Source organism: Ranitomeya variabilis, chromosome 2, assembly GCF_051348905.1.
Source record: "Ranitomeya variabilis isolate aRanVar5 chromosome 2, aRanVar5.hap1, whole genome shotgun sequence".
Classification (NCBI taxonomy): Eukaryota; Metazoa; Chordata; class Amphibia; order Anura; family Dendrobatidae; genus Ranitomeya; species Ranitomeya variabilis.
In genome coordinates, this window is record NC_135233.1 from 885020232 (window position 1) to 885038667 (window position 18436).

Here is an 18436-nt window from a genome sequence, read left to right on the forward strand (position 1 = left end):
GTAGACCTCAACTATGGGAGACAAACTGAGAAAAAAAAATCCAGAAAATCACATTGTCTGTTTTTTTAACATTTAATTTGCATATTATGGTGGAAAATAAGTATTTGGTCAGAAACAAAATTTCATCTCAATACTTTGTAAAATATCCTTTGTTGGCAATGACAGAGGTCAAACGTTTTCTGTAAGTCTTCACAAGGTTGCCACACACTGTTGTTGGTATGTTGGCCCATTCCTCCATGCAGATCTCCTCTAGAGCAGTGATGTTTTTGGCTTTTCGCTTGGCAACACGGACTTTCAACTCCCTCCAAAGGTTTTCTATAGGGTTGAGATCTGGAGACTGGCTAGGCCACTCCAGGACCTTGAAATGCTTCTTACGAAGCCACTCCTTCGTTGCCCTGGCGGTGTGCTTTGGATCATTGTCATGTTGAAAGACCCAGCCACGTTTCATCTTCAATGCCCTTGCTGATGGAAGGAGGTTTGCACTCAAAATCTCACGATACATGGCCCCATTCATTCTTTCATGTACCTGGATCAGTCGTCCTGGCCCCTTTGCAGAGAAACAGCCCCAAAGCATGATGTTTCCACCACCATGCTTTACAGTAGGTATGGTGTTTAATAGATGCAACTCAGTATTCTTTTTCCTCCAAACACGACAAGTTGTGTTTCTACCAAACAGTTCCAGTTTGGTTTCATCAGACCATAGGACATTCTCCCAAAACTCCTCTGGATCATCCAAATGCTCTCTAGCAAACTTCAGACGGGCCCGGACATGTACTGGCTTAAGCAGTGGGACACGTCTGGCACTGCAGGATCTGAGTCCATGGTGGCGTAGTGTGTTACTTATGGTAGGCCTTGTTACATTGGTCCCAGCTCTCTGCAGTTCATTCACTAGGTCCCCCCGCGTGGTTCTGGGATTTTTGCTCACCGTTCTTGTGATCATTCTGACCCCACGGGGTGGGATTTTGCGTGGAGCCCCAAATCGAGGGAGATTATCAGTGGTCTTGTATGTCTTCCATTTTGTAATTATTGCTCCCACTGTTGATTTCTTCACTCCAAGCTGGTTGGCTATTGCAGATTCAGTCTTCCCAGCCTGGTGCAGGGCTACAATTTTGTTTCTGGTGTCCTTTGACAGCTCTTTGGTCTTCACCATAGTGGAGTTTGGAGTCAGACTGTTTGAGGGTGTGCACAGGTGTCTTTTTATACTGATAACAAGTTTAAACAGGTGCCATTACTACAGGTAATGAGGGGAGGAAAGAGGAGACTCTTAAAGAAGAAGTTACAGGTCTGTGAGAGCCAGAAATCTTGATTGTTTGTTTCTGACCAAATACTTATTTTCCACCATAATATGCAAATTAAATGTTAAAAAAACAGACAATGTGATTTTCTGGATTTTTTTTTCTCAGTTTGTCTCCCATAGTTGAGGTCTACCTATGATGTAAATTACAGACGCCTCTCATCTTTTTAAGTGGTGGAACTTGCACTATTGCTGACTGACTAAATACTTTTTTGCCCCACTGTATATATATACATATACATATATATATATATATATATATATATATATATATATATACACACCTATACTATGTGTATGTATCTATTTTATCTATTCTAATGTAAGCTGTCAGTGTGATTTTACTGTACACCGCACTGAATTGCCAGCTTTTCAAAGGACACCGGTGCGTATTTCTCGCAAGTCACACTGATGGTCCGTGTTGTGTGCGAGTTTCTCTCGCATTCATAGACTTGCATTGGCGAGTCTCGGTCGATATACGGTGAAAATTGCAGCATACTGCGATTTCACACGCACGTTCTAAACGGCTGAGAAAAAAACGGATGATGGGAGCTGCCCCATAGATTAACATTGGTCCGAGTGCTATGTGATTTTTTTCTTGCATAGCACTCGTCCGTATTCCTCTCTAGTGTGACTCCAGCCTAAGTCTGATTTATGCGGCTTGTGATTCAGGCAGAATGAATCAACCATTATGTTCTATTTTACATTTTCCCAATGTGTGTCTTTCCTTCAATTCAGATAGAATAAACGTGGTTTTACTTGGGTGCTGTCAATGATTCAAAAGAGTATGGTCCAATGCAGTAAAAAGGTTTTATTTAGACAACAGGCCAGAATTCTAGTGTTGTGCCAAAATGTGACTTTTGGTGTTTTCATGCCAGTTTCTCCAAACTCCTCTGAAATGAATGGAGCTGGGGCATGGCGACTGCCGATTGTCAAATTGATGAAGAGCGGTGGCATTCGCTAAGCCAAAAATCTTATGCCGGCAGGGTCTAGATTAGGATTGGTGGTGAGGCGCACACAAAGGTGTGTACAGTTCATCCAACGCTCCTTATTCTTATGCCTCTTCATGAATCAGGAGCATCTGACTCCTGGACGTCCCCTCATCAAGACCGACGTGGACAACGCCGATCTTGATGAATCAGGTTCAGTATTGTTCAGAATTTATCGAATACCTTTGTCAATTACCGGAATGCGTTTTCTAAATAAAGCCTTTTAACTACATTGGATCATACTTGCTTTTGTTCTAACTGAATTGAAGCATACTTTAAATTGAAGCCAGAAGTTCATTGGGTTCAGCAGGTGGTGCATCAGCCAGGTTCACGCTGGTAGTTTGCACGTTTGCTCAGCACCATCCTACTCACTTTGTTCACTGCTCTGCTCTTCCCAGTGTCAGTCCATCATGCCAAACTGTATCTTGCAGCACTGCTGAATTCCCCTGTTGTTGGAGGTGGATATATTAGGCAGCTCCTCCCTCCCACCTTGCCTGAACCTTGGTTTCTAGTTGCAGTCTGCTACTAGTCCCCTGTCAAGGTTTATTATTGCTGCCCACCCTAACCTTAGACTATCTGAACACATCTCTGTCTTTGCCCTCAATACTTCGTTTTATGCCTCTGACCCTTCTGTCAGCTGTTGCAGGTTCAGAGACTGCCATGTAGTGGCACCTGGTGACTACCCTAATGGCCCAAGCCCAACCTCACCATCAGAGGCTCTAGTGAAGACCAGGTAGTTACTTGGTTACACCGCTCCAGGGTAAACTTATCCAGTGGTGTATTGGGTCCACCATTGTCAGGTTCATTCATTGTTCAGACAAATAGAGCTACACAGAGTTGTGCCTGCTATTGCTCCATTTGTTAAGGTTAGCTGTTTTCCTACAGAGAGCCGGTCACATCCAGTCCAAAAACTATTTTACTGCAAATATATTGGTAATCTGCAGGTTAATAGCATTTAAATCCTGTTTAGCTGACTCACTGGAGCATATTCTACAAGGAAAAAAATGAACTTATATCCGCCTGCTTCCAGTCATCAGAGCGGAGCAGAGGACATTTATAGTCACCACTCACTAAATAGTCAGTGCACTGTAATCAGTCTCAGGAGATGTGATTGACAGGCTGTTCTGCAGACATACACAGCAGAGTAGGCTGTCAATCAAAGTGCCAAGAAATGTTTACAGCTGCACTCACTGAATATAATTTAGTTTTCTCCCTGTTGCTGCTGCTCTCTTAAACTGGCTAAATGGACTTTAAATGCTAATTACCTGCACATAACAGGTACAGTGTATCTGTGGGTGCATAGCGTGTCTGGACAGGACAACTTTCATTTAATCCCACTGACATACACTATGGAGCTCCCTTTTTGTTGTTTTCGCAATAAATATGTCTGACATGCTCATACAAAAAAAAAAAGTATATATAGGTCTCCGTGTAGAGGTAGGTTTGGTACCTAGCTTGATATGGTGTGAACCCATCCTTGTTATTTTCTGATTATGAAAGACAATTCTAATAAAAGATAATAGGGAAAGCCTTATTATGCAATGAAAAAAGCCACATATCTTCAATCTCAATTAATTATATAAAAGTCAATTAGGATTATTACATCAGGAATCCACACTGTCAAAATGGCTCACTGTAACTCACCTTACAGAACTAATGTAGGAGTGAGGAAGGTTTTCTCTGTAGATGAATCATTAAGGGCAATGATGTGGACCTTAACGTGGTAGAATGTTAATGGCTTGAGGTCATCAATGATCATAAAATTCTCGGTCTAAAACACATAATATGACAATTGTAGTGTTGAAAGACATAAAGACAAAGCATACAAAAAATTATACTATATAATTATTTATATGTTTTTCCACAATCAACATTTGTCACATATACAGAGAGTAGATGATTCAATAACAAAAAACATATTATCTTCAAAAGTTTTGTTATCATCTGATTCTAAGGGACTGTTTGTTTGTCGCCAAATGTGACACAGGGTATTATTGTCAAAGGCCTCTACTTTGATTTTGTCTGTCCTAAGGACATTGTTCTAGAAGTCTTGTATTTTGTTCAGATGGAAGTTTTCAAAGTTTAGACATGCTGCCATGTTATTTTTGTAAAGAAGAAGCTTTCTCCTGGCAACCATACTTGTCAGTCTTTTTCTAATTGCTTTCTCATGAACTTAAACATTTAACATACTAACTGAGGCCTTTAGAGCCTGAACTTGAGATCTTGGGTTTCTTGTAATTTCTCTGAGCATTGCATGGTCTGAAATTGGGGTGGAATTAGGAGAACGTCAAATTGTGAGAAGACTGTATACTTTGTTACACCATGCCTGATGAAGAGACTTAAAGGGAACCTGTCACCCCCCCCCCCCCAGCACCACCGTCACTCATGTCCTCTTGGAGCCGGGCGGCGCCTCCTCAGCACTGTTTTCAAATGAGCCGGCACCTGCGCTCTTTTCTCATGCCTTGGGCATGCGCAGTGAGTGCTGCCCGTCCTCTGTCCTCATTTGCAGTCTAGCTGACTGCGCCTGTGCGGCCCTGCCCGAGATCCCGCCCCGCAGTGTCTTCTGATTTATTCTCACTGCGGGGCTGGGATTCCTGGGCATGCGCAGTGCATATCTAAGTCTCTCTCATCTCCCTCCGCCTTCTTCAGACTGTGCGGAGTCAGCCGATCCCTAATCGCCGTGGCATGCGGGGCAGGATCTCGGGCAGGGCGGCCGCACAGCCGTAGTCAGCTAGACTGCAAATGAGGACAGAGGATGGGCAGCGCTCACTGCGCATGCCCAAGGCATGAGAAAAGAGTGCAGGCGCCGGCTCATTTGAAAACAGCGCTGAGGAGGCGGCGCCCGGTGCCAAGAAGATTTGAGTGACGGCGGTGCTGCGTTTGCAGCAGGGGGGGAAATGCCTGCCTCCAGGGCTAATTCAAGGTATTTGGGACAAATTATAAAATGGATTATTTCTGAAGTTACAGCACCAATAACTAAAAGAGCCTCCTTGTTATAATGCAGCATTACTGCTGCACAAGATGGCTATTTTAGTTACAAACGCCTGGGGGGGTGACAGGTTCCCTTTAAGTAGTCTCCACAGCTTGCTTTGTAACATCACTTATTTTATTTTTGTTAGCCATTAAAAGATATCATACCTACAAGATTATCATTGTGTTTCTCCCACTGAGAACAATCAATAATTGTATTAACACATGGCTGATTGCTTAGGACAAGCAAACTGCCAAAACTTCTGCTTTTCTATAGTTTATTACACTTGCTGATACACAATTAATAATCAAGGGCATTTGATTAGCAGCAGCTAGCTGCTACTAATTTATTTATTGTGCATTGCTTATATAGCGCTATCATATACTGCAGCGCTTTACATACATTATCATTACTGTACCCATTGGGGCTCACAATATAAATTCCCTATAAGTATGTCTTTGGAGTGTGGGAGGAAACCAGAGAACATGGAGGAAACCCACACAAACATGGTGAGAACATACTTACCCTTTTACAGTAAAGATGTGCTTAAATTATTACACACTGCTTCTGCAGTTTGGCCTAATTTTTGCTAAAAAAAATGGCTGTGTAATTTGTTATATGTTGTTGTTCAACTGAGTTGCTTTTTGCATGATTTTAAGATTTTCTAAGGAGCAGATGGTTTTTATTATGTCATTATACGTAAAACCATAGAATTCACAACACAAACACTTAGTTTTTCTCATGACTGCATGGCTAACTGTTAACAATTTCCAATGAAGAGAACAAGGATTGCGCACAATAGATAGACAATCATTATTTTAACCAGGAAAAATTAATGTAATGCATAGTTACGTATAGCCAGTTTTGTCACACCATAATTTCCACCTGTCTATTTGTCTGGTTTAAGCATGGTTTATATCATTTTACGGAAGAATATCTATTCTTCATGGTAAATTTGCCAACAATTCATGGTGCTAGTGGTGACGTCATAGATGTTACCGCAGTTCATTGGCCGGCTCACTTTTAATTGACCGCAGGAATGTGGATGTCTGTGGCCTGCGGTAACATCAATGATGTCACAGCAAGACACTTAAAGTGAACCTATCACCAGGTTTGGCCATTATAAGATATGGCCACCGACTTACAGGGCTTATCTACAGCATTCTATAATGCTGTAGATAAGCCCCCGATTCGACCTGAAAGGTAAGAAAAATAAGTTTTATTATTTTCTTGCAATGCCGTCTTCCTGCTTGCGTCATGGCTCCCCGGCACCGTGCTCCTGCGCAGGGGTACTTATAAGCAGGCACAGGAATGCAGTAATGGTCAGAGGTAGAGCAAGGGTTAACGTGAGAATTTAATATAACAGGTATACTCCGCGCAGGGAGAAGGTGTGAGATAGACAGTATGGTAGAACAAGTGATTGGAAACTTAAGGGCAACAAGTGTAAACGGAGGGAGGGTAGAGTTCAAAGAAATCAAACTTATCTATTCGGTGATGTGGAGGAGCAGTCTCTGAGATGATGGCAGTGGCGTCCCAGCCTGAATGCTTGAAGGATCCGGTGTTGTCCCGCTGAGGAAAGAGGCCGGGTTTCCGGCATCGTCAGTGATCTTCTGATGTACAGTCGCAGTTCCTGCATTCAGAAGAAGAAAACCCAGGAGGGAAGCAGTCCTTCTTGTTCACGACCGGCACTGCCCGCAAGTGTATGGGAGCAGGTAAATCAAACAGCCACAATCTGCATACTGCCTGATTCCCCTATTGTGGAGTGTGTAACTCAGGGCCTGGTCATAGGGGAAAGTCACTCACGCCAAGCAATGTCACGGAAGTCAGCAGGGACAGCGGTGTCTGGGTGCATCCCCGTCGGTAGTCTTTGGCAGCCACCTGCGGGCCCCTATGGCTTGGACCTGCTTTCTCCTGACACTGCAGCGCAGGGAGCCTAACACCTATCTTCCGCGCTCTGCAACTTCCTGCCACAATTTCTGCCGTTCCCGCGCTCTGCCACCCTTTTATCCTAACCACTTCCCCTCGCTTTGGATTCAAGGGTCAGTCCGGGGAAGTAAACTCTTCCCCCTACAACTCGGGTGACAGCACCGGTGGTTCCGGGTCCGTCCCGGATGAAGCACGCTAAGTCTGGCTCTCCTACTTACATACTTATCTACCCTGTTGAGGGCAGAGCAAAGTACAGCAGTGCACAGGCTCTGGGCCTCTCTGACCTTTCCGGCGCCTCTGCACTGCAGTACTTTGCTGTGCCCTCAACGGGGCAGATAAGTATGCCTGTGCAGGAGCGCGATTCCGGGGAGCCATGAAGCAAGCAGGAGGGCGACGATCATAAGATGGGAGGCGCTGGACCCGGACCTGCGACACCCATCGGAGCCGACCTCCCCCCCCCCCCCCGGGTGAGTATAACAAAACTTATTTTTCTTATCTTTCAGATCGGTTCGGGGGCTTATCTACAGCATTATAGAATGCTGTAGATAAGCCCTGAAAGGCAGTGACTGTATCTTATAATGGCCAAACCTGGTGACAGGTTCGCTTTAAGCTGTGCTCTCAGGCTCAGCTCAGTGTCTCCTGGATTCATGGCTGAGCAGTCGCATCATGCCACTGCTCAGCCAAGCGATCCAGATGAATCAGCGTTGGGCTCTTGTGTGACAAATACATTGTCGTATTCCTTTAGATCTTCAAAATTAGAGCATTGTTTAGCATCATATTAATTTTCAGCACCACAAAATCAGTTGGATTCAACTCTTTTCATCTCTGAATCGATTTGGCTTTAGAACAGTGTGATCTATGTCTAACATCTTTCATAATCCTAACCATCACTCTTTTATCCAAGACTTTTTTGTGCTGCACCAGCTCTCTGGATCTATTTAGACAGATTTATTGTAACAGCGGTAAAACGCACCCGTTCGCATCACCGTGCTACTTACTGTGTTCGCCGCTCTGCCCCTCACCATGCCGGGCTGCCTAGCTGAGTTACCTAATGCAGCTCTTCCAGCTCTGCTGCATCCTCCTGCTGTCTCCACTTGGCTATAGGGAGGTGCGGCCAGATCCTGCAGGAATTTAACCCTGCGGTGTTCTGCAGGGTTTGGCTTCCCTAGGGATATACTAGGCGGCTCCTCCCCTTGTTCCCTGCCTGAACTTAGGCTCCTGGTTCCTGTCTGTCCCCGGGAACTAGTTTAAGTGCTATTTTGTCTCATCACTCCTGTTACCAATCCTAGCCTCACCACCAAAGGCTTTAGTGATAGTCAGGCCCGTGGCGCAGTGGGTCCACGCCCACCGTTGTCACACATCATATAACTTAGCTAACTTTTCTCTGTTTCCCTTTCCTAAACCAGCCTCAGAACCTGGTACCATCATTCAATAATTTTGCTTCAACCCCATGCACTCAATAGCATACACAAATACTGGCTGCTGACTTAGCTTACAACTACTTATTCAAAATAATGTCCCAAATACAGACATTTCATTGAAAATACTAAACTTGCAATGAGAGATCACACTATAACAAAACACTGCAAAATACAAAAGTATGCTTTGTGATAAATGTAAGAATCTTACTGTTGTGTATTTTAGTCTATATTGTACTTGTTACATAAGCCCAATATTGTTTCCAAAACACGGAAGAGGCGCAAATCTTTCTATTTACTTTTCACTGTTTATAATCTATTGTTCGTTTTGCAGTATAAGTACTAATGCAAAATATTAGCCAAAAATACAGACATGTAATAATAAATAATAATACTCTTTATTTTTATATAGTGCTAACATATTCCGCATCACTTTACAGTTTTGCACACATTAATATTGTGAGCAAGACCTCATTTTAGCCATTTCTTAGTTCTGAAACCATTATACTTACAGCTGGAATTGTGCGGGTATTGTAAGATGCAGCAGTCTTTGACATCTCTGCCCAACTGAACAGAAAGCTTCTGACATGGATAAGTGGGCCAGTTTGTAAGACTTGCCAGTGAAACTCTCCTGTAATTTTCCCATTAACATTCTGGAAGACTGCTCTTAATTTTTCTGATCTGTGCATCAAACTTCTGGACAGACGGTGGCGCTCTAGAGTTGCAGATGAAAGGCACATTTTATACATCATCCTTATGTCTGTGCATGGTGGTGCCTGATGGTGGCAGAAGTCAGTTGCTTCTAATACATTTTACCAAGTCTCATTTTAATCATTCACAGCTATAAGTTTCCATCTTCATGAATTGTAATTGTTTACTTTTTAAAGTGCAATTATTTGACCTTCCATAGACATTTATAAGCAATTGGTAACTATGCACTTGCGACTTATGTCCACATTTAAGGCTGTGTGCACATGATGCGTTTTTTTCTGTGCGGAATTGGCCTAAAAATGCTATAGAATTCTTATGCCAGCAAAGTCATCGAGAATCCTGAAGTGCTGTGCACATGATCAGTATTTTTCCTTTCAGGATTTGCTGTGTATTTAAATCCGCAGCATGACAATTCTTTCTGCATTTTTGCCTGCGTTTTTGACCCATTGAATGCACAGGAAAAAAACGCATGCAAAAATGCAGCGGAAATTTCCGCAGTGTTTTTGCTGCCATGCGATGCAGAAACCTTGCAGAAATTTCTGCAAGAAATTACTCAACATGTGCACATACCCTTACTTTTGCTTTGGTGGTAATCACATTTTCTGAAATTCCCTAATATTATTATTATTATTATTATTTATTGTTATAGCGCCATTTATTCCATGGCGCTTTACAAGTGAGGAGGGGTATACATAATAAAAACAAGTACAATAGTCTTGAACAATACAAGTCATAACTGGTACAGGAGGAGTGAGGACCCTGCCCGCGAGGGCTCACAATCTACAAGGGATGGGTGAGAATACAGTAGGTGAGGATAGAGCTGATCGTGCAGCGGTTGGTTGATCGGTGGTTACTGCAGGTTGTAGGCTTGTCGGAAGAGGTGGGTCTTCAGATTCTTTTTGAAGGTTTCGATGGTGGGCGAGAGTCTGATGTGTTGTGGTAGAGGGTTCCAGAGTAGGGGTGATACGCGAGAGAAATCTTGTATACGATTGTGGGAAGAGGAGATAAGAGGGGAGTAGAGAAGGAGATCTTGTGAGGATCGGAGGTTGCGTGTAGGAAAGTACCGGGAGATGAGGTCACAGATGTAAGGAGGAGACAGGTTGTGGATGGCTTTGTACGTCATGGTTAGGGTTTTGTACTGGAGTCTCTGGGCAATGGGGAGCCAGTGAAGGGATTGACAGAGGGGAGAGGCCGGAGAATAGCGGGGGGACAGGTGGATTAGTCGGGCAGCAGAGTTTAGAATAGATTGGAGGGGTGCGAGAGTGTTTGAGGGCAGGCCACAGAGCAGGAGGTTGCAGTAGTCAAGACGAGAGATGATGAGGGCATGGACTAGGGTTTTTGCAGATTCTTGGTTGAGGAATGAACGGATTCGTGCAATATTTTTGAGTTGAAGTCGGCAGGAAGTGGAAAGGGCTTGGATATGTGGTTTGAAGGAGAGATCAGCGTCCAGGATAACCCCGAGGCAGCGAGCTTGTGGGACTGGGGAGAGTGGGCAGCCATTTACTGTAATGGATAGGTTCGTTGGGGGGGTCACGTGAGATGGGGGAAAGATGATGAATTCTGTTTTGTCCATGTTAAGTTTCAGAAATTTAGCGGAGAAGAAGGATGAAATAGTGGACAGACATTGAGGGATTCTGGTTAGTAGGGAGGTGATATCTGGTCCAGAGATGTAGATCTGTGTGTCATCAGCATAGAGGTGATACTGAAAGCCATGAGATTCTATGAGCTGTCCCAGGCCAAAGGTGTAAATGGAGAAGAGCAGGGGCCCAAGGACTGAACCTTGTGGGACTCCGACAGAGAGGGGGCGAGGTGAGGAGGTGGTGTGTGAGTGGGAGACGCTGAATGTCCGGTCTGTTAGGTATGATGAGATCCAGGATAGGGCCAAGTCTGTGATGCCAAGGGATGAGAGGGTCTGTAATAATAGGGAATGGTCCACTGTGTCAAAGGCAGCCGACAGGTCGAGGAGGAGGAGAACAGAGTAGTGTCGCTTGCTCTTGGCGGTTAAAAGGTCAGTGGTGACCTTAGTTAGGGCAGTTTCAGTGGAATGGTGTGGCCGGAAGCCAGATTGTAAGCGGTCAAAGAGGGAGCAAGAAGAGAGATGGGAGGACAGTTCAAGGTAGACGTGTTGTTCCAGTAGTTTTGAGGCATAGGGGAGAAGTGATATAGGGCGATAGCTAGATACAGAGGATGGGTCAAGAGAGGGCTTTTTGAGGATAGGTGTGATGGAGGCATGTTTAAAGCTTGAGGGGAAAACACCATTTGTTAGTGATAGGTTGAAGAGATGGGTTAGGGTTGGGATGAAGATTGTGGTGAGGTTTGGGATGAGGTGGGTTGGGAGCGGGTCAAGTGCACAGGTGGTGAGATGCGATCTTGAGAGTAGAGTGGCGAGTTGATCTTCTGTAATGGTGGAGTAGTTGGTTTTGGAGGTGGAGGGTAGGGAAGTTGGGAGGAAGGGCTCTGGGGCTAATATACTTTCAATTGCATAAATCATCAAGCTAGAAACTGTAGTTGTCTTCAAAATTGGTCATGCATGTTCGATAAATGACATCAGCATCAACCAACAGTCTTCTTTTGGAGACAGAGGATAGCGAGTTCCTGAGCAGAGAAGTGGAAGAGAAGTGACTGAAGGAACAGAGTGATCGATCGGAGGGATCGTTTGTCAGGGTGCCTAGCAGTACAGGCTAGAGTTTATAACTCGCAGACAGGCCCACACTGCTAATCTGCCCTTCCAGGCACTTGCCCGGAGGGACGTGGTGTGGCACTGTTTGGGGGGCCACCAGTCCGTTTCTATGGCTGCCAGCCCCTTTAATTTTCTGGGTGCCTTCTGGGGTTCAGTAATTCTGGGGGCGGGGTGCTGAACGCTGCGACACCCATGTGGCTGGAGCCGGGAACACGCTGACACTGTCATATGTCAGTGCGTCCTGTGGGTAGAGAGTGTGCGTTCTGCTCTCCTGCCCTGAAGAGGGGTTTTTATTTTTATTTATTTGTTTTTAATCAATCAGTACTTTGTGGGGCCATCATACCATATGGGGGTATATGTTGCCTTCATACTATATGGGGGTTTTATATGTGGGTCCAATGTCAGCAGGGTCCCGGGGCATAGGCACAGTCACACAATGCCGTATCTCCCAACTTTTAAAGACAAGGAGGGACGTATATTGTCATTTTTCACCTATTTAACTCTCTTAGTGTTCTCACCCACAAACTGTACAGAAAAGGTTGGATAGAAAAGATACACTCATCTTTTTCTACATTATGCTGGTTCTCAGATGAGGTAAAAATCTGATGACACATTCCCTTTAAAGCCATCAAGCTTGTTGTATCATGTTAGACTGTATAGGTATCAATGTCGGTACCTCCCTGTGACTAAAGGTGTTGAAAGAACATGTATATGTGACTACTTCCTTTCATCATTCCTGAGCCAATATGTATTGTATTTACAGAATGCCTGTCAGCACAAACTGAAAGTACAAACTAGGCAAATGGCTTTATAGGAAATATAGCCCCTATAAAAATGATCACACATTCAACGTTGTGAATGCTGCCTCTGGAGCGGCCCCCAGACGCAGGACGGCGGGGTACTCGATACCGGGTCTCTCGGTTCTGAGGATGTCACGGTGGCCTGACCCGGTCCGTGGCCCTGCTAAGAGGCGCCCCAATAAAAGGTGTAGGTGGTGGTGTAGGTCGCAGTAAATAACGAGGACACAGGGTAGCAGTCTCTTTACCTCTTTACTGAAGGCTTCGGCATCCACAATCCAGAGCACTGCTAACAGGGCTGGCTGAGACCGGCCGGTCCGAAGGCACATCCAGAGTTCCCTTTGCAGGTGGAAATCAGTGCCTACCTACTAGCGCCTGGGTGTTGTAGTACTTCCCTGCTGAGCACCATGGGATAGTCCTCACAACTGTTGTGTCTGTTTCTGTTCTTTCTCTCCGTCCCCCAGATGATATGGATAGGACGCACCCGTATGACGGGGTAGGCCTGGAGTTATTCTGGGACCCTAGAGACGCCCCTCTCCCACAATTGCCTCCGTTGTCTTCAGTAGGTGATTAAGGTGAGGCAGCCAACCTAAAATTAACTGCCCTGCCGTTGGTTTGAAGTAATGCGTGGAGCCCAATACTTCCTCGGCGTTCCGGCCACCGGCTACGCGCCTCAGTAGGATGTCCCCGATCTCGGGGCACGACTCCTACTGGTTCTATCGCCTTTGTGCTGTGATCTCGTTTCTCACTTCTCCACAATATACTTCACTTCGTGTCCTTTCTTAAAGGGAACCTGTCACCACGTTTTTGGAAGATGGGATAAAAATAGCGTTAAATAGGGGTAGAGGTGGGCGTTACATTAGTGTGTTTGTTATGCGTTTATTACCCACCTAAGTTGCCGAAATACCTTTGCAAAGTCTCCGTTTTCGCCTGTCAATCAGGCTGGTCAGGTCACATGGGCGTGGTGTCTTCACCCAGATTTGGCGTAGTTTTCCGTTGGTGGCGTAGTGGTGTGCGCATGCCCAAAGTCCGGAATCCTCTTCCAGGGGATTTAAAATAGCGCGGTGTTCGTTATTGCATTGGTGATCGGTGGGCGCGGCCATCTTCCTTTGGCCGCGCGTGCGCAGAAGCGGCGCTCTGCTGGCCGCGGCTTCAGGAAAATGGCCGCGGGATGCCGCGCGTGCGCAGATGGATATCGCGGCGGCCATTTTCCTGAAGCCGCGGCCAGCAGAGCGCCGCTTCTGCGCACGCGCGGCCAAAGGAAGATGGCCGCGCCCACCGATCACCAATGCAATAACGAACACCGCGCTATTTTAAATCCCCTGGAAGAGGATTCCGGACTTTGGGCATGCGCACACCACTACGCCACCAACGGAAAACTACGCCAAATCTGGGGGAAGACAACGCCCATGCGACCTGACCAGCCTGATTGACAGGCGAAAACGGAGACTTTGCAAAGTTATTTCGGCAACTTAGGTGGGTAATAAACGCATAACACACACACTAATGTAACGCCCACCTCTGCCCCTATTTAACGCTATTTTTATCCCATCTTCCAAAAACGTGGTGACAGGTTCCCTTTAAGATGCCGCCGCAATGAAGTGCAGGCGCGGCTCCGTAACGATCTGTCCTTTCGCTAGGCCTCTGTCAGGATCCCACCCCTGACAGGGACCCCCCTGAATCTTCCCAAGCAACCTCTTCTCTCACAAGGTGCTACCTGGGCAAAACCCAGTCAGCTTCTCTCTAACTTCCTATCCAACCCCCAGTTTTACCAGAGTGTGAGGAGTGGCCTAATACATAGAACCCTTTGCTCCCCCTGGTGGCCGGAGTGTGAAGTGTAATGTGTGACTGTGATACCTGGTCAGGTGAACTCCTTTAGTGCAATCAGACGTACCATCACTCCCCTTAGTGGCGGAGCGACAGTACTGCAACGACCAGGACTCTGGGGCGCTGCACCTCCTTTTTACAGAAACTGAAGTTTAATAAGATACACTAATTATAGTGCTAGGTGCATCCTTGGTGTGGCCAAGAGACGCAGTCAGGTATGGACTGGGGCCAAAATTCAGCCCTGGCAATTGGAATCACACAGGTCCATGTTGTCCCCATCCCCAAGTACCAGATGGGATATATTACTAATATTACCCTGGATGGAGGAAAGCAAGATTTACTACAAGACCAATATTTCTAATGATACCTGTGGCCTGCTGGGGTAAGTGACGGAGTCAGCGACTTTGTGCTCCATCACAACTCGTAACAGTATGGGTGTCTTGAGAACACTAATTCTGTTAACAACGTAGCAGACAAGGCGGCCCAAGATCGGACAGGCCCTTGCCAGAATTGCCAGATGGCCAGTCCGGCCCTGAACGCAGTCCACTGTTTATCCCTCTAGTAAGCCATGATCCCCTCTCCCACACTGGTGATTGACAGCACCGGCGGGCCTGAGCTTTCTCTGAAAACAATGCCGACTCCAGGCAAGTCGGTGCTATCAACAGTGAGGGAGGCGGAGCATGCAATAGTAATGGGGGAACAGTGCACAAAGGCAATTAGGCTAAAGGTGGGATTTTTATAGGGGCTATATCCAGGGGCGTAACTACCGCGGTCGCAGCGGTCGCCAGTGCGACCGGGCCCGGCAGGTCAGGGGCCCGGGTCCGGCAGGTCAGAGGCACCCAACACCATGTTGCAGTGCAGGAGATTTGCTATCTAATTATACTCACCTACTGCTGGCGCGGTCCCTGCGCGTCCCTGCTTCTTCCAGCACTGCATATGCTTCCTGTACTGAGCGGTCACATGGTCCCATAGAGGTGGAGCCGCATATTCATTTCGGTAATGAGCGGTAACGGTGACCGCTCAATACAGGAAGAAGATGCAGCGCTGGAAGAAGCAGGGACGCGCAGGGACCGCGCCAGCAGTAGGTGAGTATACAGCGCTGCGCGATATTTACCGCTCCTCGTTCCGGTGCAGCTCCATCATCAGCGTCCTCTGGCTGTGACGTTCAGGTCAGAGGGCGCGGTGACGTAGTCAGTGCGCGCCCTCTGCTGAGCGTCAGTGCTGGAGATGCACGAGGAGCAGGTAAAGCGCCGGCGTCCTGAGCGAAGAGAGGTGAGTATGTGATTTTTTTTTTTTTTACTGCAGCAGCTGCAGCATTATATATTGCACAGCTTTATATGGAGTATCTATGGGGCAATAATCATCGGTGCAGAGCATTATATATGGCACAGCTTTCTATGGAGCATCTATGTTACCCCCCTATGTTATCCATCTATGTTATCCCCCCTATGTTACCCTTGTGCATGTCTCCCCTAGCCCCCTTGTGCCCTCTCCCCTGCCCCCTCGTCACCATTTGCTCGTGTCTTTCGTGTCACTATGAGGGGGGCTGCGTTGTATTCTATGGGGGTTACATTGAGTTGTATGGCAGGACTGCAGGGGGGGGGCCCATTTGGAAGTTCGCACCGGGGCCCATAACTTTGTAGTTACGCCACTGGCTATATCCCTTACAAGGCTACATATATATGCTTAGCTTATGCTATCTGGGCTGACAGACTCCCTTTAAAAGGGTATACCACCACCATCCACAACCACCTCTTACAAGGTTATTAATTTTTTTTTCGATTTATAAATGAATTCAATTTACATCAATGATTAATTTTATTTTAACTGGAAATGCCATTCGAGACATTACATTTTTATTTTTCGGAAAGTCTGTATACTGTAACCAATCTTTAAAATTGCACTTACTTTGTAGGTCACTCACCCTGTTTTGGACATTGTGCATCTCTGAGGCTTTTAACTTTCATGTTGTTGCACCTGGGTGTTTTTACAAATGTCACCTCTTCAACCAATGGTCCCTGAAGGGTGAATGGCCGTACTGTTACTTTATAGGTGCACGCATACTGGAGGCCAGTAAAAATGTAGCTCGTTCCCTGTAGTAAAAAAAAAAGAGACGTCCTCATTTAACATTTCAATATAGGCAGTAAAGGCAACGTGCCTGCTAAACACTTGTACCCACAGACAAGATTTTGAAAATTTTAAAACCAAGTTCACATGTGACAGATTTATTATGTATTTTACTTATGGATTTCCGCAGGTAAAAAAGATTGCAGTGAAAGACAAGTGATCAGCATTGTAGAAAATCTCAAGCACACAATGCGGATATTTTTCACGTGGATTTTGAGCACGTTTTTATTTCTTCAGCATGCTAATTATGCTACGGCTTAATAGTGGTTCAAAGGCATTTAGTTATCAGTGGCCAAGTTTTTTTTTTTTTGCTACATACTTTTAATAATGTTTTACAATGAGTATTTTTAACATTTAAACTCTTTGGATGTCCTCCATTACCCAGAGTGGAGAGCAGTTCTTGTTTTGGAGTTCTACAACCATACTACTACCATATTTTACATGGTTTTCATTGTTCTGGTGGGAGCTCACCAATCCATAATTTAGGCCACTTTGTCCATTTCCCAAAAAATCCACAGGACCTTTTTTTTTTTTACTAGGCTTCATTGGCATCATGACTATTTGTAATTCATCACCAATTCATTATTTTCCATGTCACATCATGAAATGCCGCAAAACAAGCAGGAAGAAGGTAAAAATGGCTGTATCATCAAGCAAGCCCTTCAGAGTAGTGTGACTGCTGTACAATTACCAGAGTGTATGACCAATGTCCAAAATTGCGTGATTCCACATTTTTACAAATGTTTGTAATTTTGCTTAACTCTATTAACACGGCTCACAAACTATCACTTAGTTCACACTTGCATTTGGCTGGTCTGCATATGACTGTATACTTCCTCCCTTAAGCTCTGCTTACGCTCCGCCTACCTCCGCATGCATCCTGCATCATCCTGCATACCTATGTTTAACATCGGGTACGCAGCCATATGCAAACCAGCCAAAGGCAAGTGTGAACTTAGCCTTAGTACTGATCTCTACAGTACTAGTGGTGTGATCACAAGCTCTGCTCGGCTTAAACAAATAACATGAATAGGAAGAATACAGTCTCTTCTCTGAATAGGTAAAAGATACACCACGGTCTCAGCCGTGCAGCAATCCAGGTACTGCTTCTGTCTTAGTTTGGTCAGAAGTAATGAACACACTGCAGTTCCCACACATTAGACACACCTGAGTCACTTCAGCTGCCTATTGTAAGACCAGCAAAGCCCAATCTGGAGGTATGGGAGCGTCCTTTCCCACCTAGACTCCTCTAGTTGCTCCTAAGTCCCAGACCCAAAATACAAACCCAATAAAAACATTCTCAGCAACTTACTGTTGCTGGACCCTTCAATTCTGGGACCACTGGCAGCATACATCTACAGTTTTCTGGCCAGGGTTGTATATCGGATGATTAGCACGTTTGTATTGGGCAGCAGTTCATTCAGCTCCAGTCCTTCTTGGTCAGTAAAATCAGAGAAATAAAAACCTTTGCATATTTCTGGAATGTTAACGTTCCAATCTATATTCTAAGTATACAGTGGGGCAAAAAAGTATTTAGTCAGTCAGCAATAGTGCAAGTTCCACCACTTAAAAAGATGAGAGGCGTCTGTAATTTACATCATAGGTAGACCTCAACTATGGGAGACAAACTGAGAAAAAAAAATCCAGAAAATCACATTGTCTGTTTTTTTATCATTTTATTTGCATATTATGGTGG

General features: G+C 45.4%; 1 protein-coding gene across 1 annotated transcript in view; it reads right to left on the reverse strand.

Annotated features, from left to right (window-relative positions):
* LOC143803989 (anosmin-1-like) overlaps nt 1–18436 on the reverse strand; it is a 52277-nt gene that overhangs the window by 2811 nt on the left and 31030 nt on the right. The window contains exons 12-14 of the mRNA XM_077281739.1: nt 16538–16706; nt 9111–9313; nt 3928–4054 (exon numbers count right to left, since the gene is read on the reverse strand). Of these exons, the coding sequence (XP_077137854.1) occupies nt 3929–4054; nt 9111–9313; nt 16538–16706 (498 nt within the window). The 3' untranslated portion in view covers nt 3928. The remainder of the gene's footprint in view (nt 1–3927; nt 4055–9110; nt 9314–16537; nt 16707–18436) is intronic.